Below are 27,026 nucleotides of genomic sequence, written 5' to 3' on the forward strand. Positions count from 1 at the left end.
TTTTTTCTTTTGCTGAGCAACTGTGTATGGATTTCTAGGCAGAACCTTTCAACTTAAGACCTTTGTGATGCTTTTTGGCTGCTTCATACATAGTGAAACGCTTTAGGACTCTTTGAACTTCCAATAATTGCCTGCACTGGGGTGGATGTTATCAGTAACAGAGTTTCGAATTAAAACTATGAACCTTTGGGGTGCCTTGATGGCTCAGCTGATTAAGTGTCTGACTTCGGCTGAGGTCATGATCTCACGGTTCATGGGTTCAAGCCCTGCATCAGGCTCCACGCTTGCGGTGTGGAGCCTGCTTGGGATTCTCTCTCTCTCTCTCTCTCTCTCTCTCTCTCTCTGTTCTTCCCCAACTCACACTTTCTCTTTCAAAATAAATAAATAACTAATTTTTTTTAAAAACCTATGAACTTATGGGGCGCCACCGTGGCTCAGTTGGTACAATATCTGACTCTTGATCTTTGGGTCGTAAGTTCAAGCCCCACGTTGGGTGTGGGTTCCACTTAAAAAAAAAAAAAAAAAGACTTTGAACTTATCCTCTGATACCAGTGAGGCTGGTATTTCTTCCCCCTCCCAGCCCCTTCTCCCTCCCACCCTAAAAGCTCCCCCAGTAGGGCTCTGAATTTTATACACATGCATTCCTTTGTAGAGCTCTGAATCTCCATGTACAGAAGGTCCACATGGAGGTACATGAGTAGTTTTGACTAAGAACCCATAAGGCATGAGCACGTGTATATATTTATGAAGGAGCTACTTTCTCTGACTGGCATTTTCAGGCCTTGTCTGGTTGCAACTCACAGAAACGTAATCAAACCGCCTTAGGTACAAAAGAATGCAAAAGGTCAGAAGGATTTTTGGATCATGTAACTGAAAAGCCCAGGTGATATTGCTACCGTGAAGTAGGGCTGTACCCAGGTCCTTAAACAGTGACATCGGGAATGTTCTTCGTCTCCAGTCCCTACTTTCCACTGGCTTGGCTGCTTTACAGAGGCCCTCCCCACGCAGAGACAGGGACAGTCAATGGCAGTTCAGGCTTACATCCCACCAGTTTACACATCCGTCAGAAAAGGAATTCTTGGGGCACCTGGGTGGCTCAGTTGGTTGAGCGTCCAACTTCGGCTCGGGTCATGATCTCACAGTCTGTGGGTTCGAGCCCCGCCTCAGGCTCTGTGCTGACAGCTCAGAGCCTGGAGCCTGTTTCAGATTCTGTGTCTCCCTCTTTCTCTGACCCTCCCCTGTTCATGCTCTCTCTCTGTCTCAAAAATAAATAAGTGTTAAAAAAAAAAATTAAAAAAAAAAAAGAAAAGGAATTCTTTTCTAGTAATTCCAGCAAAATTTGTGAGCGAAGGCTCCCATTATCCCCACCTGGCTTTTCTTTTTACTCTCAAACTAGGATGCTCTGTCCCACCGGCATGATGCCGAGCTCTGATTGGGCAGGGCTGGTCACCTGCCCACCTCCAGATCCAGGTGGGGTCAGCCCCGCCCCAAGACACATGAACCATGGGGAAGGAAAGGTTAGTTCGCCCAAGTGAGCACGGCTGCTGTTAAAAGAAGCTGAACAGGCCAAAGAGACGTCCGTAGAGGTGTGCCGTCTGCCCTGGGGGGAAAGAAATAGGGGAAGCTGAGTGGGGTTTAAGGAAAGACAGCTATTCAAGAAGACTTGGGGAAATTAGTAAAATCTTCATAAATAAGTGATAGGGATTCAGGGGACTAATATAGACCAAGAAAGTAGTGCCTTTTTGGTGAGTGAAAAGAGTTTCCTCACTTACTCAACAAGGGTCCCTGTGCGAGAAAGGCAGGAGCAGTTAGAGGAGATGTGAGGACAAAAGCAAAGATCGGAGGGATGAGCCTTGAAGGTGAATGAGGGGCCACACGCCAAGGAACGCTAGAAGCTGAAAAAGGCAAGGAAACAGATTCTCCCCTGAAACTTCCAGAAGGAATCAGCCCAGCTGACACATTGATTTTAGCCCAGTGAGACCGACTTCATGCTTCTGGCCTCCCAGAATTGGAACGCATTTGTGTTGTTTTTAAACCACTCGTTTGTGGTCACTTGTCCCAGCAGCCACAGGGAATGATACAGAAGCCTTCAGCGAAGAGCGGTGAGCTGAATTTGAGGACAATCAGAAGCGGACCGGCCAGACCAAGGAGAAATGGAGCACGCCAGCCTAGGACAACAGCCTAGGGGAAGACACAGAATGTCACATGGATGCTGCACTGTCACCGCAGGGGCAGGTGGCTGAGGAAGCGGGACCCCGGAGGTTACACATCCCATGCCACAGAGTTGGGGCTTGCTACTGAAGTCCTCGGAAAGCTTTTGGAAAGGCTTCAGAAGTAAAATCATGTGATCCGTTAATGATTAAGAAAGGTCAGTCATCCTAGCACCCGTCAAGAAGGATGAGTTAGGTAAACATGAAGAAGGTGAGACAGGACAGAGAAAGCACCTAGGAGCGTTTTCTAACTGGCCTAGTGAGAACTGAGCTGAGGCTAAAAGTGAGAATGGGTACACGGCCAGATCGAGGAGCTGCTTTACAAGGCAGCAGGTAGTGGCTGATCAGATATGGAGGCAGAAAGAAGTCTCGCTGGCTTCTGGTTTCAGTGACCAGGGGAACAACCGGCCAGGAAAGAAAATACAGGAAGAGGGGTCATTTGAGAGGAAGAGGATCCGTTCCATTTGGGGCGTGGCGATCTGGTCGTCTCGTAGGCTGTGCTCATGTCTCATGGGCAGTGAAAACCAGGTCTGGATCTCAGGAAGGATGTCTGGGCCCACCTGGTTTGGAAATGACAGAGTTGGTAGTCATCAGGGTGTGCCGCTTGGTGCGAGCATAGTGAGGGGCGGGAACAGCCACAAGAGTGGACGGGAGGAAGCCGAAGCAGAAGCCCGGGACAGCTTTACTCAGGTGCAGGCAATAGGGGAAGGCACAGTGAAGGAGGGAGAGAGCGGCCAGAGGGACAGGAGGAAAACCATGAGACCACAACCCACGCTGCCATCTCTCGAGTTCTCACAGAGTTATATGGAAGCATATGGTATACTTAGAAAACATTTAGGCCGAGGCGGGACTATAAGAAAACTGCAAAAAGTCCTGAAAGTCTTGACTGATTGCTGTAATTTTCCATGCCGTCAAGAGTTCCCAGAACCACCCAAGCATTTTCTAGGCAGCGTTGCATTCCTGGGGGAGGGACCGTGAAACCTTCCATCAAAGTTGTTCTTGTAGAATTGGTTGCACTGGGCTGGTTTCTCTCCTTAATCCTTTCATGGATCAGACAAATTATTTTCATTTGGTTTGGGTTTCACTCCTTTTACTGTTTATTTCTTATTATAAAAGTCATAAGTGATCATCATGGAAAAATGAAAGGAATGCAGAAGCATAGTAAAATAAAAAGTAAAATCCCTCCCAATCCTACTGCTCGGAAGTAACCATTATGAACAACTTGGTGTCTTTCAAATCTGCTTACATAGTTAAAAACTATAGTACAGATAGCATTTTGTGTTATAAAAAATGGGATAATATTTGGGGCGCCTGGGTGGCTCATGGGTTAAGCGTCTGACTTCGGCTCAGATCATGATCTCACAGTTCATGAGTTCGAGCCCTGCATCAGGCTCTGTGCTGACAGCTCGGAGCCTAGAGCCTGCTTTGGATTCTGCATCTACCTCTCTCTCTGCCCCTCCCCCATTCACGCTCTGTCTCTGTCTCTCAAAACTGAGTAAAAGTTAAAAAAAGAATTTTTTAAATGGGATAATACAATGCACAGTGTTCAACAACTAGCTTTTTTATTTATCATGGACATCTTCTGTGCCAGTACAATAGAGAGCTACTTCAGTCTTTTTAATGGCTACAGAAAACTACATAGAATAGATATAACATAATTTATTTAACCACTCCGCAGGGTGCATTTTGATTATTTACTCTCATTTATTATTGTGAATAATGTACAAAGTCTCTTTGTACCTAAGCCTTTCATACTTGTGGGGGCCTTCCAAAGAGAGATCTGTAGAGACAGCATTGCTAGGTCAAGTACATCAATATTTAAGTTTTTGATAGAAGCTGCCGAATTGCACTCCACGAAGGCTGAAGGGAAAATGTGGAAACGCGGAATAAATATTCATGTTTCGTTTTCTTTTAAAGCATCGTGTTTAATACAGGCTTTGGGCCTCTAACATGTCTCAGCTCCCATGAGTCTCAGTACCTTCCATATTTGTTGATGCCTAAAATCAGAGCGGGAGGAGGGATGAGAAGAATGGATGAGCCACACGTTGGATACTCTGAAGGGTGGGCCTGGCTTCCATGGAGTAAAGTGGTGGGTGCACTTTCGGGACCCCAGGCGGGAGGAGGCGGCATTGACTGAATGGCCACGCTTTCCAGGGATGAGTGTGGCCCTGTGGTTGAAGCTGATGACCTAGTGGGGAGGGTGGCCCTTACACAAACAGAGAAGGACATCATATATTTCTGAGTATGATAAATGCTATGAAGAAGAATGAAGCCAGGGAAGGGGAGAGTGGCAGGTGGCAGGAAGACTATTTCACCTGTCGTGTCGGGCACGGCCTCTCTGAAGATTATCGGTTGTGCGGACTTGAATGAACGCATGAGTGAACCGTGCTCAAGGTCTTGGGGAAGCATGTTCTGGGCAGGAGGAACTCAAGCTAAAGAGCCCAGAAAGGGAGGAGATGTGGCTTACTTGAGCATCTGCATAGCTGGCGGCCTAGTGTGGCTGGAGTGTGTGGATGGAGGGCACAATGGTGCCACGTGTGTATTAGGGTTCTCCAGAGAAACAGAACCGATAGGATATACATACCTGGACATGTAATACATTTTATAGAGACAGACCAAATATATAGAAAATATGTATATGTTGTATATAACTTCTATGTTATATAACATATAACATAAATTATATAACGTGAAGTTCCGTCTTAGTTCCTTTGTAGTCAGCCTTTTGTTCTGCTCAGGCCTTTGGCAGCTTCTGTGAGACCTACTCACATTGGGGAGGGCAGTCTGCTTTACTCAAGTCTACCAATTTAAATTTCATTTCATCTAGAAACACCCAGAATAATGTTTGACCAAATGTTTGGGCACCCCGTGGCCCAGTCAAGCTGACACATAAAGTTAGCTATCATAGTGTGCCTGTGAAGTAGCCAGGGGACAGATCATCTGGGGCTGTGCTGCTCAGTATGGTGGCCAGTGGCCCATGAGCCATTGTTGAGAACTCAAATATGGTGGCCAGCTGTTGAAGTGATAACTGAATATGTTGGATTAAATCAAAGATGTTGTTACAATTAATTGCATTATACCTTTGACTTGTTAAATGTGGCCGCTAGGCAATTTTGAATGATACAAGTAGCTCATATTATATTTCTCTGGGCTTGTGCTGGTCTGTAGGGCCCCAGGGATGTGACAAGGGGTCTATAGTTCCCTATGAGTATCTTGGGCAGTGACTGGAGGGTTTCAAGAGTGAGAATAACTTGTTCTGATTTAGATTTGAAGGAATTCGTCTGCTCCCGTGGAAGAATAAGGTGTAGAGGAGCAGGAGTGGGAGCCACAGATCGGGTCGGAAGCTGTAGAAGGGGAAGAAGAATTGGTGGCTTTGGGCTCTGCAGAGGCAGCAGAAGGGAGGAAAGTGGGTGCTCCTGGGATGGACTCAGAGGAGAGCCCACAAGCTTTGCTGATGGGCAAAATGGGCGCAGGGGGCAGACACAAATCAAGAGGCCGCCTACTATTGGGGCCTGAGCCCAGTGAGTGAATGATGGTGCCACCTACTGAGATGTGAAAGATGGGGTGGGGTATGTTAACTAAATGCCATGAAGCGTATTGACAGTGAGAAGAAAAAAAAAAAGCAGGGAGAAATACAGGAGAGAATTCAGCTTTTAGAAGGGCTCCATCAAGGAGACTAAAGGAGTCTTTCCAAAAGCAGTAAAGCAGAGGAGATGATGATAAGTCTGTGGGTGGAAGAACAGAAGGCTGAAGAGTAAGGACAGAGAGGCGGTGAGGCAGGTCCACTCGTGCAGGGAAAGTGAGCGCCCAGTCAGACCAGGAGAGAACGAAAGATGGGGAGGGTGGATCCAAATACCTGCCTGTCCCTCCAGACTCCTGGAATGATCTCTCCCCACCATCATATATATACACACACACACGTACCCATGCATGCTCACATACATATGAATAATCTGTCATAGTGCTTTTAAAACTGTAAAGGGGAAAATTGGCATATTTGAACACGCTAAAATTAAAAATCATAGTACAATGAAATATACTATAAATAAATTTTAAAAAGCGGAAGGCTGGGAAAATATAATTTATATGGCAGGCCGAGAAAGGATTAATATCCAGAATAAATGAAGAGTTCTCGATACATCGGTAAGAAAAAATAGGCAAAGGATTTAATTAGGTCATTTTTAAGCAAAGAAATGCACGTGACCAATCGGAAAAGACGCTACGTGTCTGGCGAACATTAAGATGACTGAGACCCCGATATCAGTAGGGTGTGGGGCACGTAGAGAGAGTTGCCCTCATGCACTGTTGGTTGGGAGTGTAAATAGTGACTCTTCGTGGAAGACGGTTGGACTGTGTCTAGCAATACAACAAACGAGCAGTCTCTTAATCCAGCAAAAGCTCTTCCTATGCCTTTTTCCTATAAAGACACTGGTACCTGTGTGCAAAGAAACAAGTAGAAGAATGCGTATTGTAGCACATTAGCTATTTTAATGGCTAAAACTTGCAAACTGTCTGCATGTTCATCAACAGGAGGATGGGTAAATGAATTATGGTACATTTTTGCCTATTAATATGTGGCATTTAAAAAAGATCTATAAAATACACTGATATGAGAAAGACATTTAAAAATGTGGGTAGGTAAAACGAAATTGCAATATAGGATTCATTTAGCTAACCAATATCTGTATTTGTATTTGTGTAGACAGTACTTATAAATACCTAGAAAGAGGTCTGGAAGAAGAACCACCAAATGGCCATCAGCAGTTTACCTGCCGGAGAGGAGTGGCCTGTAGGCTTTGGGGAGTAGAAACTGGACGTATGCTCTGTATCTAAGGAACCATCCTCAAGATTTACTTTTTTTCCCCCCTTCAATAGGAAAACTCACTTTTATTTTTTTTTTTAAGAGTAAATAATTTATTTATTTAAATTCAAGTTGGTTAACATACAATGTAGTAATGGTTTCAGGAGTAGAACCCAGTGATTCATCACTTACAACACCCAGTGCTCATCCCAACAAGTGTCCTCCTTAATGCCCATCATCCATTTGGCCAATCCTACACACCTCCTCTCCAGCAACCTTGTTTGTTCTCTGTCTTTAAGAGTCTCTTATGGTTTGCCTCCCTTTCCATTTTTATCTTGTTTTTCCTTCCCTTCCTCTATGTTCATCTGTTTTATTTCTTAAGTTCCACATGAGTGAAGTCATATGATATTTGTCTTTCTCTGACTGACTTATTTTGCTTAGCACAATACACTCTAGTTCCATCCATATTGTTGCAAATGGCAAGATTTCAGTCTTTTTGATCACCGAGTAATAGTCCATTGTGTGTGTGTGTGTGTGTGTGTGTGTGTGTGTGTGTGTGTGTGTGTATGCCCACATGCGTATATGTGTGTGTGTGTGTGTATACGCATACACACACACACACACACACACACACACACACACACACACACACCATATCACATCTTTATCCGTTCATCAGTCAATGGACATTTGGGCTCTTTCCATAATCTGGCTACTGTTGATAGCACTGCTAAGAAGATCGGGGTGCTTGTGCCCCTTTGAATTAGCATTTTTGTATCCTTTGGATAAATACCTAGTAGTGCAATTGCTGAGTTGTAGGGTAGTTGTAGGGTAGTTGTAGGTAGTTCTATATTTTGAGGACCCTCCATACTGTTTTCCAGAGTGGCTGCACCAGTTTGCATTCCCACCAACGGTGCAAAAGGGTTCCTCTTTCTCCGCATCCTCGCCAACATCTGTTGTTTCCTGAGTTGTTAATTTTAGCCGTTCTGACAGGTGAGAGGTAGTATGTAATTGTGGTTTTGATTTGTATTTCCCTGATGATGAATGACGTTGAGTCTCTTTTCATGTGTCAGTTGGCCATCTGGATGTCTTCTTTGGAAAAGTGCCTATTCATGTCTTCTACCCATTTCTTCACTGGATTATTTGTTTTGGCGTGGTGAGTTTGATAAGTTCTTTACAGATTTTGGATACTAACCCTTTAACTGACTTGTCATTTGCAAATATCTTCTCCTATTCCATTGGTTGTCTTTTAGTTTTATTGATTGTTTCCTTCACTGCGTAGAAGCTTTTTGTCTTGATGAGGTCCCAGGACTTCATTTTGCTTTCATCTCCCTTGCCTCGGAGACATGTCTAGTAAGAAGTTGCTATGGCCGAGGTTAAAGAGGTTGCTGCCTGTGTTCTCCTCTAGAATTTTGATGGTTTCCTGTCTCACATTTAGGTCTTTCATCCATTCTGAATTTATTTTTGTGTATGATGTAAGAAAGAAAGTGGTCTAGTTTCATTCACCTGCATGTTGCTGTCCAGTCCTCCCAGCACCATTTGCTAAAGAGACTGTCTTTTTTCCCATGGGATACTCTTCCTTGCTTTGTCAAAGATTAGTTGACCATACATTTGTGGGTCCATTTCTGGGTTCTCTATCCTGTTGCATTGATCTGTGTGTCTGTTGTTGTGCCAGTACCATACTATCTTGATGATTACAGCTTTGTAATACAGCTTGAAGTCCAGAATTGTGATGCCTCCAACTTTGATTTTCTTTTTCAGGATTGCTTTGGCAATTCGGGGCCTTTAATGTTCCATACAAATTTTAGAATTGTTTGGAGAGTGGAGAATGCTAGCTAGCTAGCTAGCTCTGTGGAGAATGCTGGTGTTATTTTGATAGAGACTGCATTGAATGTGTAGATTGCTTTGGATAGTATTGACATTTTAACAATATTTGTTCTATGAGCATGGAATGTTTTTCCACTTCTTTGTGTCTTCTTCAATTTCCTTCATAAGCTTTCTATAGTTTTCAGCATATGGATCTTTTACCTCTTTGTTTAGGTTTATTCCTAGGTATCTTATGGTTTGGGTGCACTTATAAATGGAATCAATTCCTTAATTTCTCTTTCTACTGCTTCATTATTGGTATATAGAAATTCAACCTATTTGTGTACATTGATTGTATATCTTGTGACTTTGCTGAATTCATCCAGCAGTATTCTGGTGGAACCTTTTGGGTTTTTCCACGTAGAGTATCATGTCATCTGTGAAGAGTGAAAGTTTGCCTTCTTTGCCAATTTGTATGCCTTTTATTTCTTCTTCTTGTCTGATTGCTGAGGCTAGGACTTCTAATACCATGTTGCAAAACTGGTGAGAGTGGATCCCTGTCATGTTCCTGATCTCAGGGGGAAAGCTCTCAGTTTTTCCTCATTGAGAATGATATTAGCTGTGGGTCTTTCTTATATGGTCTTTATGATGTTGAGGGATGTTCCTCCTATCCCTACTTTTTGAGGGTCTTTATTTAAAAAGGATGCTATGTTTTGTCAAATGCTTTTTCTGCATCTATTGAGAGGATCATGGTTCTTATCCTTTCTTGTGTTAATGTCTATCATGTTGATTGATTTGTGAATATTGAATGAGCCCTGCAGCCCCAGAATGAATCCCACTTGATCATGGTGAATAATTCTTTTAATGTACTGTTGAATTTGATTTGCTAATGTGTTATTGAGAGTTTTTGCATCCAGGTACATCAGAGATAATGGCCTGTAATTCTCCTTGATAGGTGGGGTCTTTGGTTTTGGAATCAAGGTAATGCTGGCTTCATAGATGAGTTTGGAAGCTTTCCTTCCATTCATATTTTTTGGAACAATTTGAAAAGAATAAGTGTTAACTCTTCCTTAAATGTCTGGGAAAATTCCCCCAGGAAGCTATCTGGCCCAAGACTCTTTGTTGGGAGGTTTTTGATAACTGATTCAATTTCTTTGCTGGTTATGGGCCTGTTCAAATGTTCTATTTCTTCCTGTTTCTGTTATGGTAGTTTCTGAGTTTCTAGGTATTTGTCCATTTCTCCCAGATTGCCCAGTTTGTTGGCATATATTTTTTCATAGTATTCTCTTATATGTTTGTATTTCTGTGGTGTTGGTTGTGACCTCTGCTTCTGTCATTTGTAATTTTATCTATTTGGGTCCTCTCTCTCTCTGTGTCTCTCACTGTGTGTGTGTGTGTGTGTGTGTGTGTGTGTGTGTGTGTCTGTCTGTCTCTCTCTCTCTCTTTTTTCTTTTTTTTTTTTTTTTTTGCTATCCCAAGCTTGCTAAAGTGGAGGCAGGTCTAGGTACGTCCATGTCTGTGTTATTTCTCTAACCTGCCATCCATTGTTCTTTGACTTTCTGGTGAAGGTGAGTGTCTGTGGCCAGCACACAAGGGGAACTGCACTGTGCTCCTGGACATAATTTGAGGAGCGTGCACCTGCTGTTCTTAGTTATTGCTCACGCTCAGGCTATTCCATTCTGCTGGGGCCAGCTCTGACAACAGGTTCCAGGAAGGCTCAGCTGCAGCCGCAAGAGCTAAAAGGCTCTCTAGGTCACCTCTGTGGACCAGCTGCATGGAAATTAATTAGAGGCAGACCATGTCCCCCGTGGCTCGGGTCTCGGTGATGCTGAGGTCATTAGCAGTTGTGTTCAGCTGCAGCTTCCATCTCTGTCTTCTGAAAATTTGTTTTGGCAGGAAGAGGCGGGCAGACCGAGGTGGCCGCTAGGGGCAGTACAACTTTAATTCCCAGATAGTTTGTCAGAGTCACTGGGGTGCAGTGACCTCCAGAGACAGGGGCGTTTTTCATCCCATCAGAGACAGCAGTGTGCTTCTTCCCCTGACCACCACTACTAAATTCCCCGTGCTGTAAAGGAGCGTCATCCCCGAAGCACAGGGGGTGGTGACCATAGCGACAAATCACCGAAATGTTATTTTGTTAAACCTTTTGTTTAACTTTGCCTTTTGTTAAACCTCCCTTTCGACAAACCACTGGCGTTACTGTTTGAGTTGTAACTTGCTCTTTTTGTTTTTTTCTCCTTTTAAACTCTGCTTAGGATCCAAGAAAGAAGTACAAAAAGATCAAGATGCTAATAAACCTGCTGTTTCGTCCCCTAAGAGAACAGTGGCTGCAACCACCAAGCTTCATTCACCAGGTACTTAAGAAGCGCGAAGGGTGTTCATTCAGGGAGTAGGCTTGAACTTGTCATTCATGTTGTTCAAATGTCGTTGATGAGCAGTGCCGGCCCCTGTGATACGCGTGATTGTTTCGGGGCTTGACGTGCATACACCGATGTGTTCTGACTCTAGACGAAACGAACCGGCCGTTGGCATCATTTTATGTTAAAAAATGAAATGTTATCGGGCTTTGAAGAGGTAGAGTCTTCTCTGTGTAGAAGTAATTTATAATTGACACAGACTTTGAAGATCTGACCTCAAGAGATAATAATAGCTTCTAAAAAGAGAGAGATAGAAAACCAACAGCCATCGAATACTTGCAATTTTGTCAATGAGGAAGACATTTATTTACCTTCAGATATGAAGAAACGAGGTAACATCACTTGAGAGTTGAAAACCATTTATCATGGAAGTTGATACGGTAGGCATTAACCCCTTTGTAGAACAGAATGGAGTGTAACCTCACAAGATTTTCTTTAAGCACAAAAATTGTAGCAGTCATAGGAGTTACTGTTTGAGTTCTTACTGTAAACTGGGGTACCAGGTACTATCCTAACCTCTTTAAATGTATTAATTTATTTAAATGCCTGCAATGACTGTGAAACAGGCACCTATTGAACAAAGAACATTTATTAGATGCATGTGAGATGCTGTGAAATCTAGCTTTAGACCTAGCTTACAAAGCACACATCTAAATGTAAGAATACTAAAAGGTTAAACATGAAAGGAAATATTTATACCAAATAAATATGAAACAAAAGGAAATTTGTGGTGTTACTGTAATACTAATAAATAGGAAAACACACATTTGTAAAGCAAACATTTTGATACATTTTGACACGTATACGCACGAGAGACCATCACCACAATCCAGATAGCAAATATATCCAGCATCCCGGTGCCCCTTGGGAATCCTAACCCCCCAACCCCTCTGCACCCCACCCCAGTCCCCGTTCTGTCCCTATATAGATGAGTTTGCATTTTCTAAAACTTTCTATAAATGGAATCATGTCGTATGCACTCTACTTTTCTCTGGCTGCTTTTACTCAGCTCGATTACTTTGAGTGAAGTTCCAGTGCGTGGATACCATGGTTGATCCATTACCTATCCATGCATCTTTGGGCTTTTCCTCCAAGGATTTGGCTCTTGTAAACAAAGCTGCTATGCATGTTGGTACAAGTCTTGGTATGGACATCTGCTTCTGATTTTCTTGGGAAGTATCTAGGAGTGGAATGCCTGAGTCATACGGTAGTTATTTGTTTAACCTTCTAAAAATGTTAAAAGGCTTTCCAAACTGTTTTTCGAGGTGGTTGTACCGTTTTATATTCCCAGTGGTAGTGTGTGCGAGAGACCCAGTTCCTTCACATTTTTTTTTTTTTTTTTTGCCAATAGGTGGTATGGTCACTTTTTTAAATCATAGACACTGTAATAGGTGTATAATGGTATCTTGTGTAGATTTAAAGTTTATTTATTTATTTTGAGAGGCGGGGAGGGGCAGAGAGAGAGAGAGAGAGAGAGAGAGAGAATCCCAAGCAGTGTCTGCACTGTCAGCACAGAGCCCAGTGCAGGGCTTGATCTCACGAACCACAAGATCATAACCTGAGCCGAAATCAGGAGTCAGACTCAACTGACTGAGTTACCCAGGCACCCCGTATCTTACGTGGTTTTAATTTGCATTTCCCTAATAACGAATGATGTTATGATGTGGAGCATCTTTTTATGTTTATTTGACGTCTGTACATACTCTCTGGTAAAATATTCAAAAATTTATAATTTTTATTGGTTTTTCATCTTACTGAATTTTGAAGGGTTTTATATGTATATATATGTATATGTATGCATTCCCCCCACAATCTGTGACTTATTTTGTGTTCTCCCAGAAGTGCTTTTGAAAAATACACATTCTTAAGTTTCCCGAAGTCCAATTTTTTTTCTTTTATGGACTATGCTTTGGTGTTATCTTAAAAAAATCTTTGCATCACCCTAGGCCACGAAGATTTTCTCCTACATTTTCTTCTGAAAGGGTTAGAGTTCTAGGCTTTATATTTAAGCCTGTGATCCATTTGAGTTAGCTTTTGTACACTGTGTGAGGGAGGTGTGGCTTCACTTTTTTTTTTTGCAGAGTAACAGGCAACAAATTTCTACTCTGATCTTTATGATTTATTTTACTCTGTTTATGTGGGGTTTAACTAGCTAATATCATTAGTTTAAAATCTTTCTTCTTTTTAGGGGTGCCTGGATGGCTCAGTCAGTTAGGCGTCCGACTTCGGCTCAGGTCACGATCTCACGGTTCGTGAGTTCGAGCCCCGCGTCGGGCTCTGGGCTGACCGCTCAGAGCCTGGAGCCTGTTTCAGATTCTGTCTCCCTCTCTTTCTGCCCCTCTCCTGTTCACACTCTCTGTCTCAAAAATAAATAAACATTAAAAAATTTTAATATAAAAAAATAAAATCTTTCTTTGTTTTCTAATGTATGTGTTTAGTACAATAAATTTCCCTTTATCCATTGCTTCAGTTATAGTGCACAAATTTTGATGTGCTGGGTTTCATCTTCATTGGGTTCAAACTATTTTTAAATTTCCTTTTGTGACTTCTTCTTAACGCATGATTATTTTGAAGTGTGTTTGCAGATAGATATCTGGGACTTTCCAGATCTCTCTGATTTTACTTCTAATTTAATCCCATCGTAGTTGGAGAATATACTTTGGATTATCTGAATCCTTTTAAATGAACTGAGACGTGTTTTATGACTCACAACAAGGTCTTTCTCGCTAAATGACTCATACACACTTGAGAAAATGTCTAGTCCACCGTATCTGTGTGAAGCATTCTACAGATGTCATGGGTCAAGTTGGCTGATAGCATAATTCAAGTATTCTATATCCTTACTGATTTTCTGTCTACATGTTCTCTTTGGAATTGAGAGAAGGCTGTTGAAATCTCAGAGCATAATTGTGGACTTGTCCATTTCTCCTTTCGGTTCTATCATTATTTGCTTCCTGCATTTTGAAGCTCTGCTATTAGGTACATAAACCTTCAGGGCCATTTATCATTTTGATGAATTGCCCACTTTATTATTAGGAAATGACCCTGTTTATTCCTGGCAATATGCTTTTCCCTGAAATCCACTTTATTCAGTGTTAGTTGTCCCACTCCAGCTTTCCATTAGTTCAGCATGGTTGTACCTCCTTGCACACTTCTCCTTGTCACCTGTGTGTCTCTTTATTTTTAAGCGGGTTTCTTACAGGCAGCATGTAATTGGCTCTTGTATTTTTCTCTAATCTGAAAGCTTTGCCTTTGATGTACATTTAATGTTATGGATTTGACTGGGATTAAATCCACTATCTTCCTATTATTTCCTAGCCATCTCGCATATTGTTTTTTTGTTTTTTCCCTACTTTGCTGCCTTCTTTTGTATTAATTAATTTTTTATTATTCCATTTGTCCCCTTTATTGATGTATTAGAGATCTGTATCTTATTGGGTTATTTTAGTGGTTGCTTTAGGGTTCCTAGTTTTTGTCTTTAACTTTGCACATTCTGCCTTGAGGCAGTGTCATGTCACTTCACATATAATGCAGTTGATCCTTGAACAACATGGGTTGGAACTGTGCAGGTCCCCTTACACGCGAATTTTCTTCAGTAGATACAGTACAGTATTATAAGTATATTTCCTCTTCCTTATGATTTTCTTAATGACATTTTCTTTTCTCTAGCTTACTGTATCGTAAGACTACAATGTTGGATACATACAGCACACAAACTGTGTGTTAATCAGTTGACTGTGCCATCAGAAAGGCTTCCAGTCAACAGTAGGCTCTCAGTAGTTAAGTTTGGAGGGGAGGGGGGAAGTCAAAAGTTATATGTGGATTTTCAACTGCACAGGGGGCTGTTACCCCTCACCCCTGCGTTGTTCAAGGCTCAACTACGTAAGAATCTCCCAACTGTATACTAACGTCCCTCTCCTGACATGTGTGCTCCTGTATTCCAACACTTTCCTTCCACGTGTGTCCTAAACCAGCACTGCACTGTTCCTGTTGACTATCGATGCTGTTTTCTTTCTAGGAGATTTAAATAAGAAAAAAGTCTTTTCGACTTATCCCTGTAGTTGTCATTCTCTCTGCAGACCCAGATTCCCAGCTGGTCCCATTGTTCTTCTACCTAAAGGATTTTCTCTGACCTTCTTGGTGGCAGAGCTTTTCTGGTGGTGGAATCTTTCTGTGTTTGTGTACCTTCATTTTTCATGGATACTTTTATTGTGTTCAGAATTCAAGTTGGCATTTCCCCCCCCTCTGAAGTATTTAAAGATGTGTTTCCACGGCTCTCCTTATCTTTGTTTCTGTGTACATGAGGCATCTTCTCTGGCTGTTTGAGAGCTGTTCTCTTCAGCGCCGGTTGTGAGCAACACGATTACGCTATACCTTGGTGTCCTTCCCTTCGTGGTTTTTGCGCTTGAGGTTTGCTGTGAATCTTAGATCTGTGGGTATGCGGTTTTCATACGGTTTGAAAGTGGGTTGCCTATCATTTCCTCAGACACGTTCAGGCCTGACCCCTCCTCTTCAAGGTCTACAACTGTATGCACATCAGGCCACTTAAGTTGATTCACAGCTCCTGTCCAAACAGATAACATTGTTTGTTTCTTTCACTCTTTTTTTTCTGAGTGTTTCATTTTGGATAGTTTCTCTTACTGTGTGTTTGCTAATTTTCCTTTCCTTTTTCTTTCTTTCTTTCTTTTTTTTTTTTTTTAAATAGCACCCATTTGTTTGTTCTACTGGTCAGAGTTCTGTAGGTTAGACGTCCAGGTGTGGCTTCCGTGGGTTCTCCATTCAAAGTATCACAAGGCTGAAATCATATGTCAGCGGAGCTCAGTTCTTGACCGGAGGCTCCGGAAGAAAAAGCCACTTTCAAATGCGTTCAGGTTGTCGGTAGAACCAGTTCACTGTAGTTATAAGACTGAGGTTCCTGTTTAGAGTCGGGGACCACTTTCAGCTCGTAGGGCCCCTGACAGCCATCAGTGTACTTTCTGTTTAATGGGTTTGCTTGCTCTGGACATTTCATACAAATGGAATCGCACAACATGTGTGTGACCTTTCGTATTGGCTTTTTTGACTTTGCATAAATGTTTTTGAGGCTCATTCATGTTAAAGCGTGAGTCAGTATTTTATTCTTAGTTTTGGCTGGATAATATTCCATTACATGGATATATCACATTCGACAATTTACATTCATCAGTTGATGGACATTTGGGTTGTATCCAGTGTTGGGGCTGCTGTGATAACGCTGCTATGAACATTCATGTTACAATCTTTCCTTATGTCATGTCTAAATCTACTCTTAATCCTATTCTGTGTATTTTTTGTCTTAAGACATTTGAGTTTCCAATCTCAAGAATTTTTATTTAGGCCTTTTTTTTTTTTTTTCTAAATCGCTTTGTTTCTACTTGACATATTCAGTCGTTCCACTCGCTTCTTGAACATATGGAATGCAGTCACAAATAACTGTTAATCATCTGCATCATTTCTTGTGGGCCTCACTTGATTGCGTTTCTCCTCCTTATGGGTTCTATGTCCCTGCTTATTTCCGTGCCTGAGAGTTTTTTTAGATGCCAGACATTGTAAATTTTTCCTTGTTGGGTAGTGGATTTTTAATTCCTATGAATATTCTTAAGCTTTGTTCTTAAATAAAACTATGTTACTTGCAAAGAGTTTAGTTATTTTGGGACTTGGTTGTTGGCTTTGTTATGCAGGTCCCAACTAGTGATCAGTCCAGAGCTAATTTTACCATATTACAGCCAAGACCCTTTTGGGTATACTATCCATTGCCCCCTGAATTACAAGGTTTTCCATTCTGGCTGATGGGAACAGGAACAAATTCTGAGCCTCCGTGAGCTCTGAGGAATCGTTTCCTGCAGTCATTTGGGGAATTCTTTCCCTGGTCTTGGACCCTCTCTTCCCAGGCATGCAATGATCAGAACTTGGCCAAAGACTCGAGGGGACCCTCTGCGCGTGTCCAGAGTGCTCTCTCTGTGGAGTGACGTTCTCTCTGCTAAATCTGCCTTGTGACCTCTGAGCCCTCAGCTCCCTGAACCCCCAGCTCCGTTCTCTCAACTTGGGGTAACCACCAGGCCCCACATGGGTTCCCTGACTCATGCCACAGCCTGGAAAGTCATTCCAGGAAACAGGCTGAGGCAATTATAGGGATCACCTCCTTTGCTTTCTGGCTCAGGATCCCTGTACTTCATTGCCTAATGTTGATGTCTTAAAAACCATTGTCTTATATATTTGGGCTGAGTTTTTTGGGTTTGTTTTAGATCAGAAGGTAAGTCTGATCCTTCTCACTCCATCTTGGCCGAAAGTAGTTACATTTTTGAATATCAAAATTTAGCAATTGCTATAGTACTATTAAACCATGATTTTTTCACCCTTGGAGAAAGAAGTTCAGGTTTACCTTGCTACCTATACCTCTTATAAATACTAAGAAATTTCCTGAAGATGAGAATATTTTTATGTCACTCTTTATTTTGTCTAGAAGAAGGGATTATAGTAATAAATTTTTATAGTTGGCTTTAGAAACCCTGATTATAACTTCTGGGGATTTTTGTTGTTGTTCACTTATCCATCAGTATAGAAAAGAATCCACTCCTTCCTTGGAATGGGAGATGGAAACCTCTCCTTTCTAGAGCATAGCAGGTCGGTACCCACTTTAGTAATTCCTGCCCTTACCCGTGCTCAGGACTGGCTCGAAGGAAATGTCCTGCCACCCTCCTGTCATTTGTTCTTCACCTTCCTCGCCCTTAGCCAACCTCAGGCCAGCAACTGCCAGGACTAAGTCGGAAAATACTGTGTTATGTGGCAGAATTTTCTGGAATAAATTTAGATCTGCTTAAGGAACATAGAGCCTATCCAAGACCACAAAGAACTGGGCAGATGTGCTACCTAGGGGTTCCTGCTGGTGCCAGTGTGCAGGAAACAGATTTCCTTTCTGCTAGGATGTTGGCCAAACTCATGAAGTGCTTTTCCCTAAGTCAGAAGGCTATCTATCTAAGTTGTGTCCTGTCCTTCTTATTTACAGGGATTAAGGCCATGGGCCTTCTCTGATGTTGTAAATACACAGATTCCAGTGCTGTACTGTTTATCACGTCAGTTAAGCTTCCAGCTTTAAAATTAAACCAAGCTTTTCCATCCATTAGAATCCTCTAGATAGTGAGCGGATGGCTGCGGATGAATTTTTAATATTCTCTTTCCATTTTTAAGGGCTGCGTTCTCCCCAGTGCTCTGCCTTTGCACGCAAGCGGCTTGCATTCACCTTTGTGAGAATAGAAGGTTACTGGCTTTTTCCCCTGAGCTGCCAGATGTCACTGGGATGATCACAGATTCTGTCCGGCCCTTAGGTGGCTGAAAAGAAATTGTGATTGGGGCAAGATTACGATAATGGGAGAGTGTTCTGGATTTAGAATGTGCCCCAAACCTGTGAGATCTGTCAGAGATGCTGTGGAGTGGGCCAGCGGCTTGCTGAAGTGGTAGGAGGCCCGGACAAGGAGTCAGAAGCTTGAAATCCAGGCTGGGCCCCTGGACAATGGATTGCCTCACGTCACAGACGGGGCCTCATTCCTTTGCCCTCCCCACTGGACTTTGCCTATGTCCCTCACAGAGTAGGTGCTCAGTAAAAGCTGTCAGACATTTTGGATCCCCACAAAACATACGACACGAAGTGTACATGTGAAATCATCTCTGCCTGTAGGTCGTGGCAAGACACTGGTCTAGGTATTTCTGTTCACAGACTTCGTATGGAAGAGTGGCCTTGGGGATAAGGCTCACTAACAGTTGGGAAGTGTATAAGGGGCACTCCTTAAAAGACTGGTTATTGGGGCGCCTGGGTGGCGCAGTCAGTTAAGCGTCCGACTTCAGCCAGGTCACGATCTCGCGGTCCGTGAGTTCGAGCCCCGCGTCAGGCTCTGGGCTGATGGCTCAGAGCCTGGAGCCTGTTTCTGATTCTGTGTCTCCCTCTCTCTCTCTGCCCCTCCCCCGTTCATGCTCTGTCTCTCTCTGTCCCAAAAATAAATAAAACTTTAAAAAAAAAAAAAAAAAAAAGACTGGTTATTGCTACTCTCTTTTCCACTTCATTTAAAGACTCCAAAACCATCAATAAGCCTCATTTGAAAGTCTTTATTCATTAATCAGCTTCCTAGTTCAATGGAGTGGAAATCGGAAGGCTATGGTAGGAGACAGATTTTGGGGGAAAGAGGCCGAACACACCTAAGAGGCTCCGCCTGACTGCGGAGAGAGGCCAGTGGCATATCTGCCTGCTTGGAAGCTCCGACCACCGTAGAAGCTATATATAAATACCGCAAGGAGTAGGGAAGGACGTGATAACAAAACCTTCCAGCACCTGGAGGTGTCCTCAGGGGACATGGCATGCCCCCCCCCTCCCCCATTTAAAGCATTTCTCCGGCCCCTGCAAACAAACACGGGTGTAAGAGGTCAGAAGTGAGGCACCTCAGCACACCTCCTGTCAGTGCCAAGCGTGTTCTCCATGAGCAACACGTGATCGCTGCCTTCCAGAAGTTTTCCCTCATGCTCCCTTACCCCCTTACTTCCTAAGCCGAGTGGTATTTTAGCTCCATTACGTGCTGGCTTTTAGAAGAAGATAGTAGAAGCAAACAAAACCCTCAGTTGTTTTTTTTGTTTTTTGGTTTTTTTTTTGTTTTGTGCGAGACAGGTGATGCTGGATGTGTGCAGTCATTTCATTTCGACATAAGCTCTCTGTCTCCAAGATGGTAGATGAGCCCGTGCGGCTGTCCTCACGCACGGTCCTGGGGACGGTGTGACACATGGGTGGATGGGAAAGTAAGCGACAGAACAATACTTCAGGGAGCTAACTGTCAACATACTTAATAGAAACTACAGCCCAAAAAACGATACTGGTTTTTGTTGGGTGCCAGATGGACAGCTGACCAAGAATCCCAAAGGAAGATTGGTTCCATAAGGTAGTTGGGCGTCTGAAAGCCGCAGGTTTCACACTTGTGTGTTGATCCCAGGTGCTGATGTTCTTAGGGGAACCTCTGTCTGGGCTCAGAGCATCAGTTTGGTGGTCCCATGAAACACTGGAGTGTTTTTTTTGTTTTTTTTTAATTTTTTTTTTTCAACGTTTTTATTTTTTTTGTTTTTGGGACAGAGAGAGACAGAGCATGAACGGGGGAGGGGCAGAGAGAGAGGGAGACACAGAATCGGAAACAGGCTCCAGGCTCTGAGCCATCAGCCCAGAGCCCGACGCGGGGCTCGAACTCACGGACCGCGAGATCGTGACTTGGCTGAAGTCGGACGCTTAACCGACTGCGCCACCCAGGCGCCCCTGGAGTGTTTTATAAAATCAACCAGCCACACGTGGGGCGCCTGGGTGGCTCAGTCAGCTGAGAGTCCGACTTCGACTCAGGTCGTGATCTCACAGTTCGTGAGTTTGAGCCCCGCATCCGGCTCTGTGCTGACAGCTCAGAGTCTGGAGCCTGCTTCGGATTCTGTGTCTCCCTCTCCCTCTGCCCCTCCCCTGCTCACTCTCTGTCTATCTGTCTCTCAAAAATAAATAAACACGAAAACAATTTTTTTCAATAAAATCACCGGCCACACCAATAAAATGGTAAACAGTCATCATGAAAAAAATCTACCCGGGGTCTTAGGCTGTGTCTTAGAGTTTAATTCAGGCAGCAGTAAAACCTCCCACGTGTTGTTAGTAATTCTTTTTCTTTTATTATCAGTACTGAGAATGTTAGGATTAAGCACATATTAAGATTGATGTGCCTACAACAAGCAAGTGACTTTCCTGGATTATTCTGTACAGCACTGTCATAAAGACAGTTTTAAGGGAGCATTAATTTCACGTTCTACTACTCCATTAAGCCATAATAGTCTAAGATATATGTGAGGTTGCATTGTGATCTCAGATGATTTCTTAAGGGGAAGATTTCATTGAAATTAGCGTGGTTACCGTTACATCAACAATCAGAAGCATTTAGATCAGTTAACCGTCTTTTCCCCTTAAAAGATGAGGCCACTTGGGTGTTCAGTAGAGTAAGCCTGTTACCAGCTGTGTCTCAGTGTAGTGGGGACTGAGGAGACGACCGTTTTCTGATTTGTCTTCTGTGTTACTCCCTGATATTTTGGAGGGGAGGGGGGAGACAAAAGAACTTTTGAAATATTGAAGCTTATTCACGATTGTGTGCTCAGGGTCAGTGTCACGTTCTCTACCCGAGCAGAGGGAAGAACGTGCTCAGGGGACCCAGGCCCACTGTCCACCACCGCTATGCTGGTCTGCAGCTCACCCAGGAAGCATGGGGGTTCTGAGGAAGACACCCCCTTACCCTTGGGTCTAGACCATGATGCAGTGCCTGTCTCTGAGCCCTTCCCTGGAGCCTTGCCTTTACTCCCCGAAGCATCAACCTAATAGTTATTGTCCTGAAAGCCTCCCCCACCCCGTTCCCAGCTCCAGGTGGAGTTTCTGGTTCCTTCTTCAGTGGCCTCCCCACACATAGTGTTTGCCTGGATCCAGGAGCGGGATCTCGGAGGGTTTGTGGGCCAGGGGAAGAAATGAGCACTTTTTTTATACTACAGTGGAGCATAACCGCAGAGAGGGGTCCATGCAGGTCAAGAGCTGTTTTGTAGTCACAAAGATCATTCTGGCTGTTGTACAGTCAAGTAAAAAAAAAAAAAAAGAAGAAGAAGAAATAGAAGAAGCAGGGCTTTGCGTTAAAAGGTGAGAGGTTCTGGTGGCTTGGACTGGACCTTTTAGCTCTGGAGGTGGCATGAGTGGTCACATGGGGGGAGTATTTGGGGGAACACTGATGCCATAGGAATTTAAAGCCAGAAAACCCTGGAGCAGAGGTCATTGACCCTGCCACCAAAGAGAGCAACCACAGTAAGGGAAAGAAGGGGCATGTAGGCATTGCTCCTGGATGCCCAATTAGAAGGTTGCCAGCTTATAACTCTGAGTTCAACCTAGATTGACTGATTTATTTCCCATGAGACATTTTCACAGAGTAATCCCTTGAAGAAAAAAAAAAAAGAAAGAAAAAACCCTGCATCAGTCTCTCTAAGCAAACCTAGAAGAAATGCAGGGAGCTGGAAGGAATCTGGCAATGTTGTCTGTCATTCTTCTCCTGAGATGAAACTCTGCACTGAGAACCTCATAAACAGAGCAAATGTTTTAAGTCCCCGTCCGGTTTTTGTTTTTCCTTTCAGCGCCTGAAATGACAAACCGTGAGCGGTGCCCTCTCGGCCACTTGCCCTTAATGAAATCCTTCGGCACCGAAGAGCTGTTGTCACGCTGGGGGTGGATGTTCTTCCACAAGTGACTGTTTTTCCCCCGCAGGATACCCCAAACAGAGGACAGCGGCTCCCCGAAATGGCTTTTCCCCCAAGCCGGACCTGCAGGTGCGTGAAGCCGAGCGGCAGCTGGTGCAGCGGCTGAAAGACAGGTGCCAGCAGCAGGCCAGGCAGCTGGTCCTGGTCCAGGCGGAGCTGCGGAGGGCCGTGTGCGGCTTCCAGGCCCTTGCCGTGTCTACCCAGTATTTCTCCAGAAAGGTGAGGCCACGTCTGGTGAATGTCCAGGGGCTTCTTGCTGGAGGGGAGGGCGGTAATGGTGATCGGTGTGTGTGTGTGTGTGTGTGTGTGTGTGTGTGTGTGTGTGTGCATGTGCGCGTTTAAGTTTGGGTCTGGGGTTAGAGATTTCGTTCGATTTTCAGAAGATCCTGCAGAGTCTCCAGCAGCAGCATCTAATGCTCTGGGAGCCAAGCTGATACTTTTTTTTTAGGTGTGAAAGAAATCAGTCTGGGAAGAGTGATTTAGTAACCTTGATTTCAAAAGGGAAAGTTATGTAAAAGAGATAGAAAATGACCTAAAGGAAAATTTTGAAGGTGAGCCCTTTGAAGAGAATGGGAGATTGTTTGCATTTTAGGGATGAAATGGCCGAATTCTGAAATTTCTGCACATTTCAGATAAGAGGGAGGCAGGGCCACAGCGCTGTTCCACTTTGGCCATTGACGGGAAATTCGGTGTGCCAGGCCTGGGGGCATCCGGCCCATGGAGTCACGGCCAAGCCCAGTGTTCACAGAGCAGCATGGGGTGGAGGGCGTCCTCTCTGCTCCCTTGGTCTTCCTGAAAATGCAAAAAGGGGCTGGCTTCTTCTCAGCGCATAAGTTGTCCGGAGGCTCCGGGGGCCATCCAGACACTGAGTCTGTTATTAGCCATCGTGTAGCTAAGCTTTCCCACCTCTCGGCATGGAACAGAGGTTAGAGGGAGCCTGGTATCTGTTTCAAAGCATTTGTGCTCCAGCAAGAAGTGGCCAAGCCACGTTTGGGGGGGGGGGGGCAGAAATGAACATTCGCCTTCAAGGTTCAAACATTGAGTCTGCATTTTAAGAACCCATAGGGCATTTTGAGTTTCGTATATGGACCTTCTGGTACCTATAAATGGGAGGAAGTACAAATGCTATCTAAATGCTCTCCAGATAAGAAGATGAACTAACTAAATGCCTGACCAATTTAAAGAAGAAAATCCAAAGAACGTGAAGTAGCCCCATGCCCACTGGTTTTGTTTGTCTTCTGCACGCAGAAGCGTGAAGGACTCCGGCTTTTGAGGATACCCTACACGACGTGCCCCTAGTGTACCAGTCTGAGCCGTCTTTTGTTGTTGGTGTTTCCTGCTTCCCTTAACGCTTTCAGCAGAAAGAGCCTATTACCAATTTGTTGGTGTAAGGAAAGACAAGAAAAACAGATGGCAGTTTTCTCAAGTTTCAGCCTCTTTGCCCACCAAAACGTTGACAACGAATGACCCATTTGTATTTCATACCTTCCTTTCTGGTCTGCTGCTCTCGATGTCAACCGTGAACCGCTCAAGTAACTGTAGACCCGACCCTGTGAGAATTAAAATTACCTCCACAGTTTTGAGGTGCCAAAGAGGCCTGACTTACTGTTGTAAATACTGAGCAGTTTCCTTATTAGAGAAAGAGTAGCATGGGTTTTTGTTGTTGTTGTTGTTCTTCAGCTAGAGGTGCGTTTTCGCACTGACTGGCAAATCTTTAATAAAGAGAGGAACACAGAGTTATTCACCGAGGTTCTGATAACATTTACGTGGTTACTGCGCCCTTCTTAGATTACCCTTCCCATCCATCATTCGGTGTCATAACAAATCTTTTTTTTTTTTTTTTTTTTTCATTTTAATTCCACTGCAGTTAACATACAGTGTGATATTAGTTTCAGGTGTACAATGTAATGATTCACCTAGTCCATACCTCACCGGATGCTCATCCCATAACAAATCCTTGATAAAGGTTTCCTATGGGTAGGCATGGCAACAGACGTTGATAGGACATTTTGGTAATATGTGCTGTGTTTCCAATTTGGAACTCTTGGACCCCATTCATGGCATTGTGGCAGAGAAGGGAGTTAGTTCCTGTGCAGAAATTAAGGGTTGGTTCCCTGGAGTTATGTATTTCTGTGCCCCCGGCATATTCCCCGTTGGCCCATGGACCAAGAGTTTTATTTGTCTGCAGCATACACGTGGCTCTTAAATCAGAGACCAAAAAGGTCTAGCAGGTGATTTGTAGGCACCTCCTTCAGACCTCCCTACTACTCGAGTTGCACTCGGCGTGACATTTCAGCAAGATGGATGACAGACATGAATTTCATTTTCTTTTCAGTAAATCACAACCAGCAGCTCCAGACAGGCCTCGCAAACGACCATGGCATTTCACCTCCCACACATTGTGTGCTTTTCTGTCTTTCTGATCTCAGTTCTCTCTCCAGATAAACCCCAGAACTAAAAACGAGCATGTTTGAAAAAAAAAAAAAAAAGTCTGTAATTGAGCATAAGTGGCTTTCACACAGGCTACCGTGTGTCCTACGTGGTTTGGACGGTTGATTGGAGAGTTTGCCAGTAATAACCGGATTAGACCAGGAGGTGGGATGTGGGGTGGGGCACCTGGGGAAACAGAAGCAGGGCCATCAGGTAGTCTCCAGTGAGGGAGCCCTCTGTCACACGGTCTGGTGATCCTGAGATGCTCCGTGTCACTCTCGTGGGAGGCCAGCGCGTTGTTATGCGTGGGAATGTTCAGAGCAGATCATGCCAGCTGTGAAGCGTGTGACCCCTAGAGCCAGCGTGAAAAGGCAGGATCTCTTTTCTTGTCTGGTTAGAAGACTCTACCGTGTATCTTGGAACTTTACGCACGTGTGGTTTCTACACTGGAGCATATCCACCTGCAAAGCATGGTGAGGGTACAGGGCCAGCAGGAGTCAGCCCCTCTTTGCCTCCATCTATGAACAAGACCTTGAGCAAGTAGCTGCCCCTCTCCGAGCCTTGTCACATCACCGCAAGGAGTAACATCCTAGCCCTTGCTTGGTCTCCACTAGTCCCCTCTGACCAATCATCCTTGAGTCTTGGTTTTCTCAGTTTTAAGTAGGGTTAATAATAGGGGCGCCTAGGTGACTCAGTCGGTTGAGCGTCCAGCTTCAGCTCAGGCCATGATCTCGCAGCTCATGAGTTCAAGCCCTGCGTCGGGCCCTGTACTGACAGCTCAGAGCCTGGAGGCTGCTTCAGATTCTGTGTCTCCCTCTCTCTGCCCCTTTCCCGCTCATGCTCTATCTCTCAGAGATGAATAAACGTTAAAAGCAATTTTTAAATAGGATTAATAATAGTGCTTCACAAGGTTGTTGTGAGAATGTAGTAAATTAATGGGTTAAAGTACTTCAAACAATTAGTGAAGAAAAACATTCTTTTTTTAAAAAAAAATTTTAATATTTATTTATTTATTTTTGAGAGAGACAGAACACAAGGCGGGGAGGGACAGAGAGAGAGGGAGACACAGAATCAGAAACAGGCTCCAGGCCCTGAGCTGTGAACACAGAGCCCAATGTGGGGCTCGATCTCATGAACCGCGAGATCATGACCTGAGTAGAAGTTGGGCGCTTAACCAACTGAGCCACCGAGGTGCCCTGAAAAGAAAAAAAGACATTCTTTTTGAGTACGAGGAGATCTGACAAAGCCCTGCCCTCAAATATTTTACTCTCAAGCAGGATGAACGTATGAATAGACGAGGCATACAGAGTTAAAACACGGTGCAGAACACCCTTATTGCATTATATATGTACATAAAGAGTGTGGCCTGGGTTGTACTTTAAGGCTAGAAATAATTTTCTAGGCTAGCTATTCAGCTGCTGCTCCATATTTTTCCCAGAATGTGCTGATGCTGTTAAGTATGTATTGGAAGTAAGTCTCAGTGTATGGGAAGTCACCAGAAAAAAAAGGAATTAGAAGCCTAGATAAGAATCTTCCATTGCTGCCCCATGCTTTATAGCTCCTGGGAGAGCAGTTGTGAAAACTGTCAGCTGTGACAGCCTGAGCCCAGAGTACAGGGATTCCAAGATGCCACATTGAGGTGCTAACATCAGCCTCTCACTGGTTCCAAAGAGCTCCACCCCTGTGGCAAGGCATGGTCCTCACCACAGGACAAACAGACCTGCTGAAATCTGTGGTCCCAGGCCTCCGGGTGGTGTCGAAATGAGCATGACTCTGAACTTTTTAGAGTCGAGTTGAATGATTTTTTATCTTTGTCTTGTTCCGGGGAATATTACTCTTTAGCAGCCCCTGGCGGCCAATCCGGGAAACAGTCCGGACATGGGTCCCGTATTAAGTAGCGTGCCTTGCTCTGTAGCAGCAAGTTTTATACAATTTATATCTGAGAGTGTATTTATTTTCATCTTATTTTTAGTAAGATTTATTACATTTGTTCAATATTTTTCATATTGATTTGTGTCATTTTTATCATTAGCTCTATGAATGTGATATAGTACA

General features: G+C 43.8%; 1 protein-coding gene across 2 annotated transcripts in view; it reads left to right on the forward strand.

Moving 5' to 3' along the window:
• Positions 1 to 27,026, forward strand: part of MTUS2 (microtubule associated scaffold protein 2) — a 546,859-nt gene that overhangs the window by 389,183 nt on the left and 130,650 nt on the right. For both annotated transcript variants that reach the window (XM_040448119.1, XM_040448120.1), the window contains exons 6-7: positions 11,073 to 11,171; positions 22,549 to 22,760. In XM_040448119.1, the coding sequence (XP_040304053.1) occupies positions 11,073 to 11,171; positions 22,549 to 22,760 (311 nt within the window). The remainder of the gene's footprint in view (positions 1 to 11,072; positions 11,172 to 22,548; positions 22,761 to 27,026) is intronic.

Source organism: Herpailurus yagouaroundi, unplaced genomic scaffold (assembly GCF_014898765.1).
Source record: "Herpailurus yagouaroundi ecotype Mexico unplaced genomic scaffold, PumYag 197, whole genome shotgun sequence".
NCBI classification, from domain to species: domain Eukaryota; kingdom Metazoa; phylum Chordata; class Mammalia; order Carnivora; family Felidae; genus Herpailurus; species Herpailurus yagouaroundi.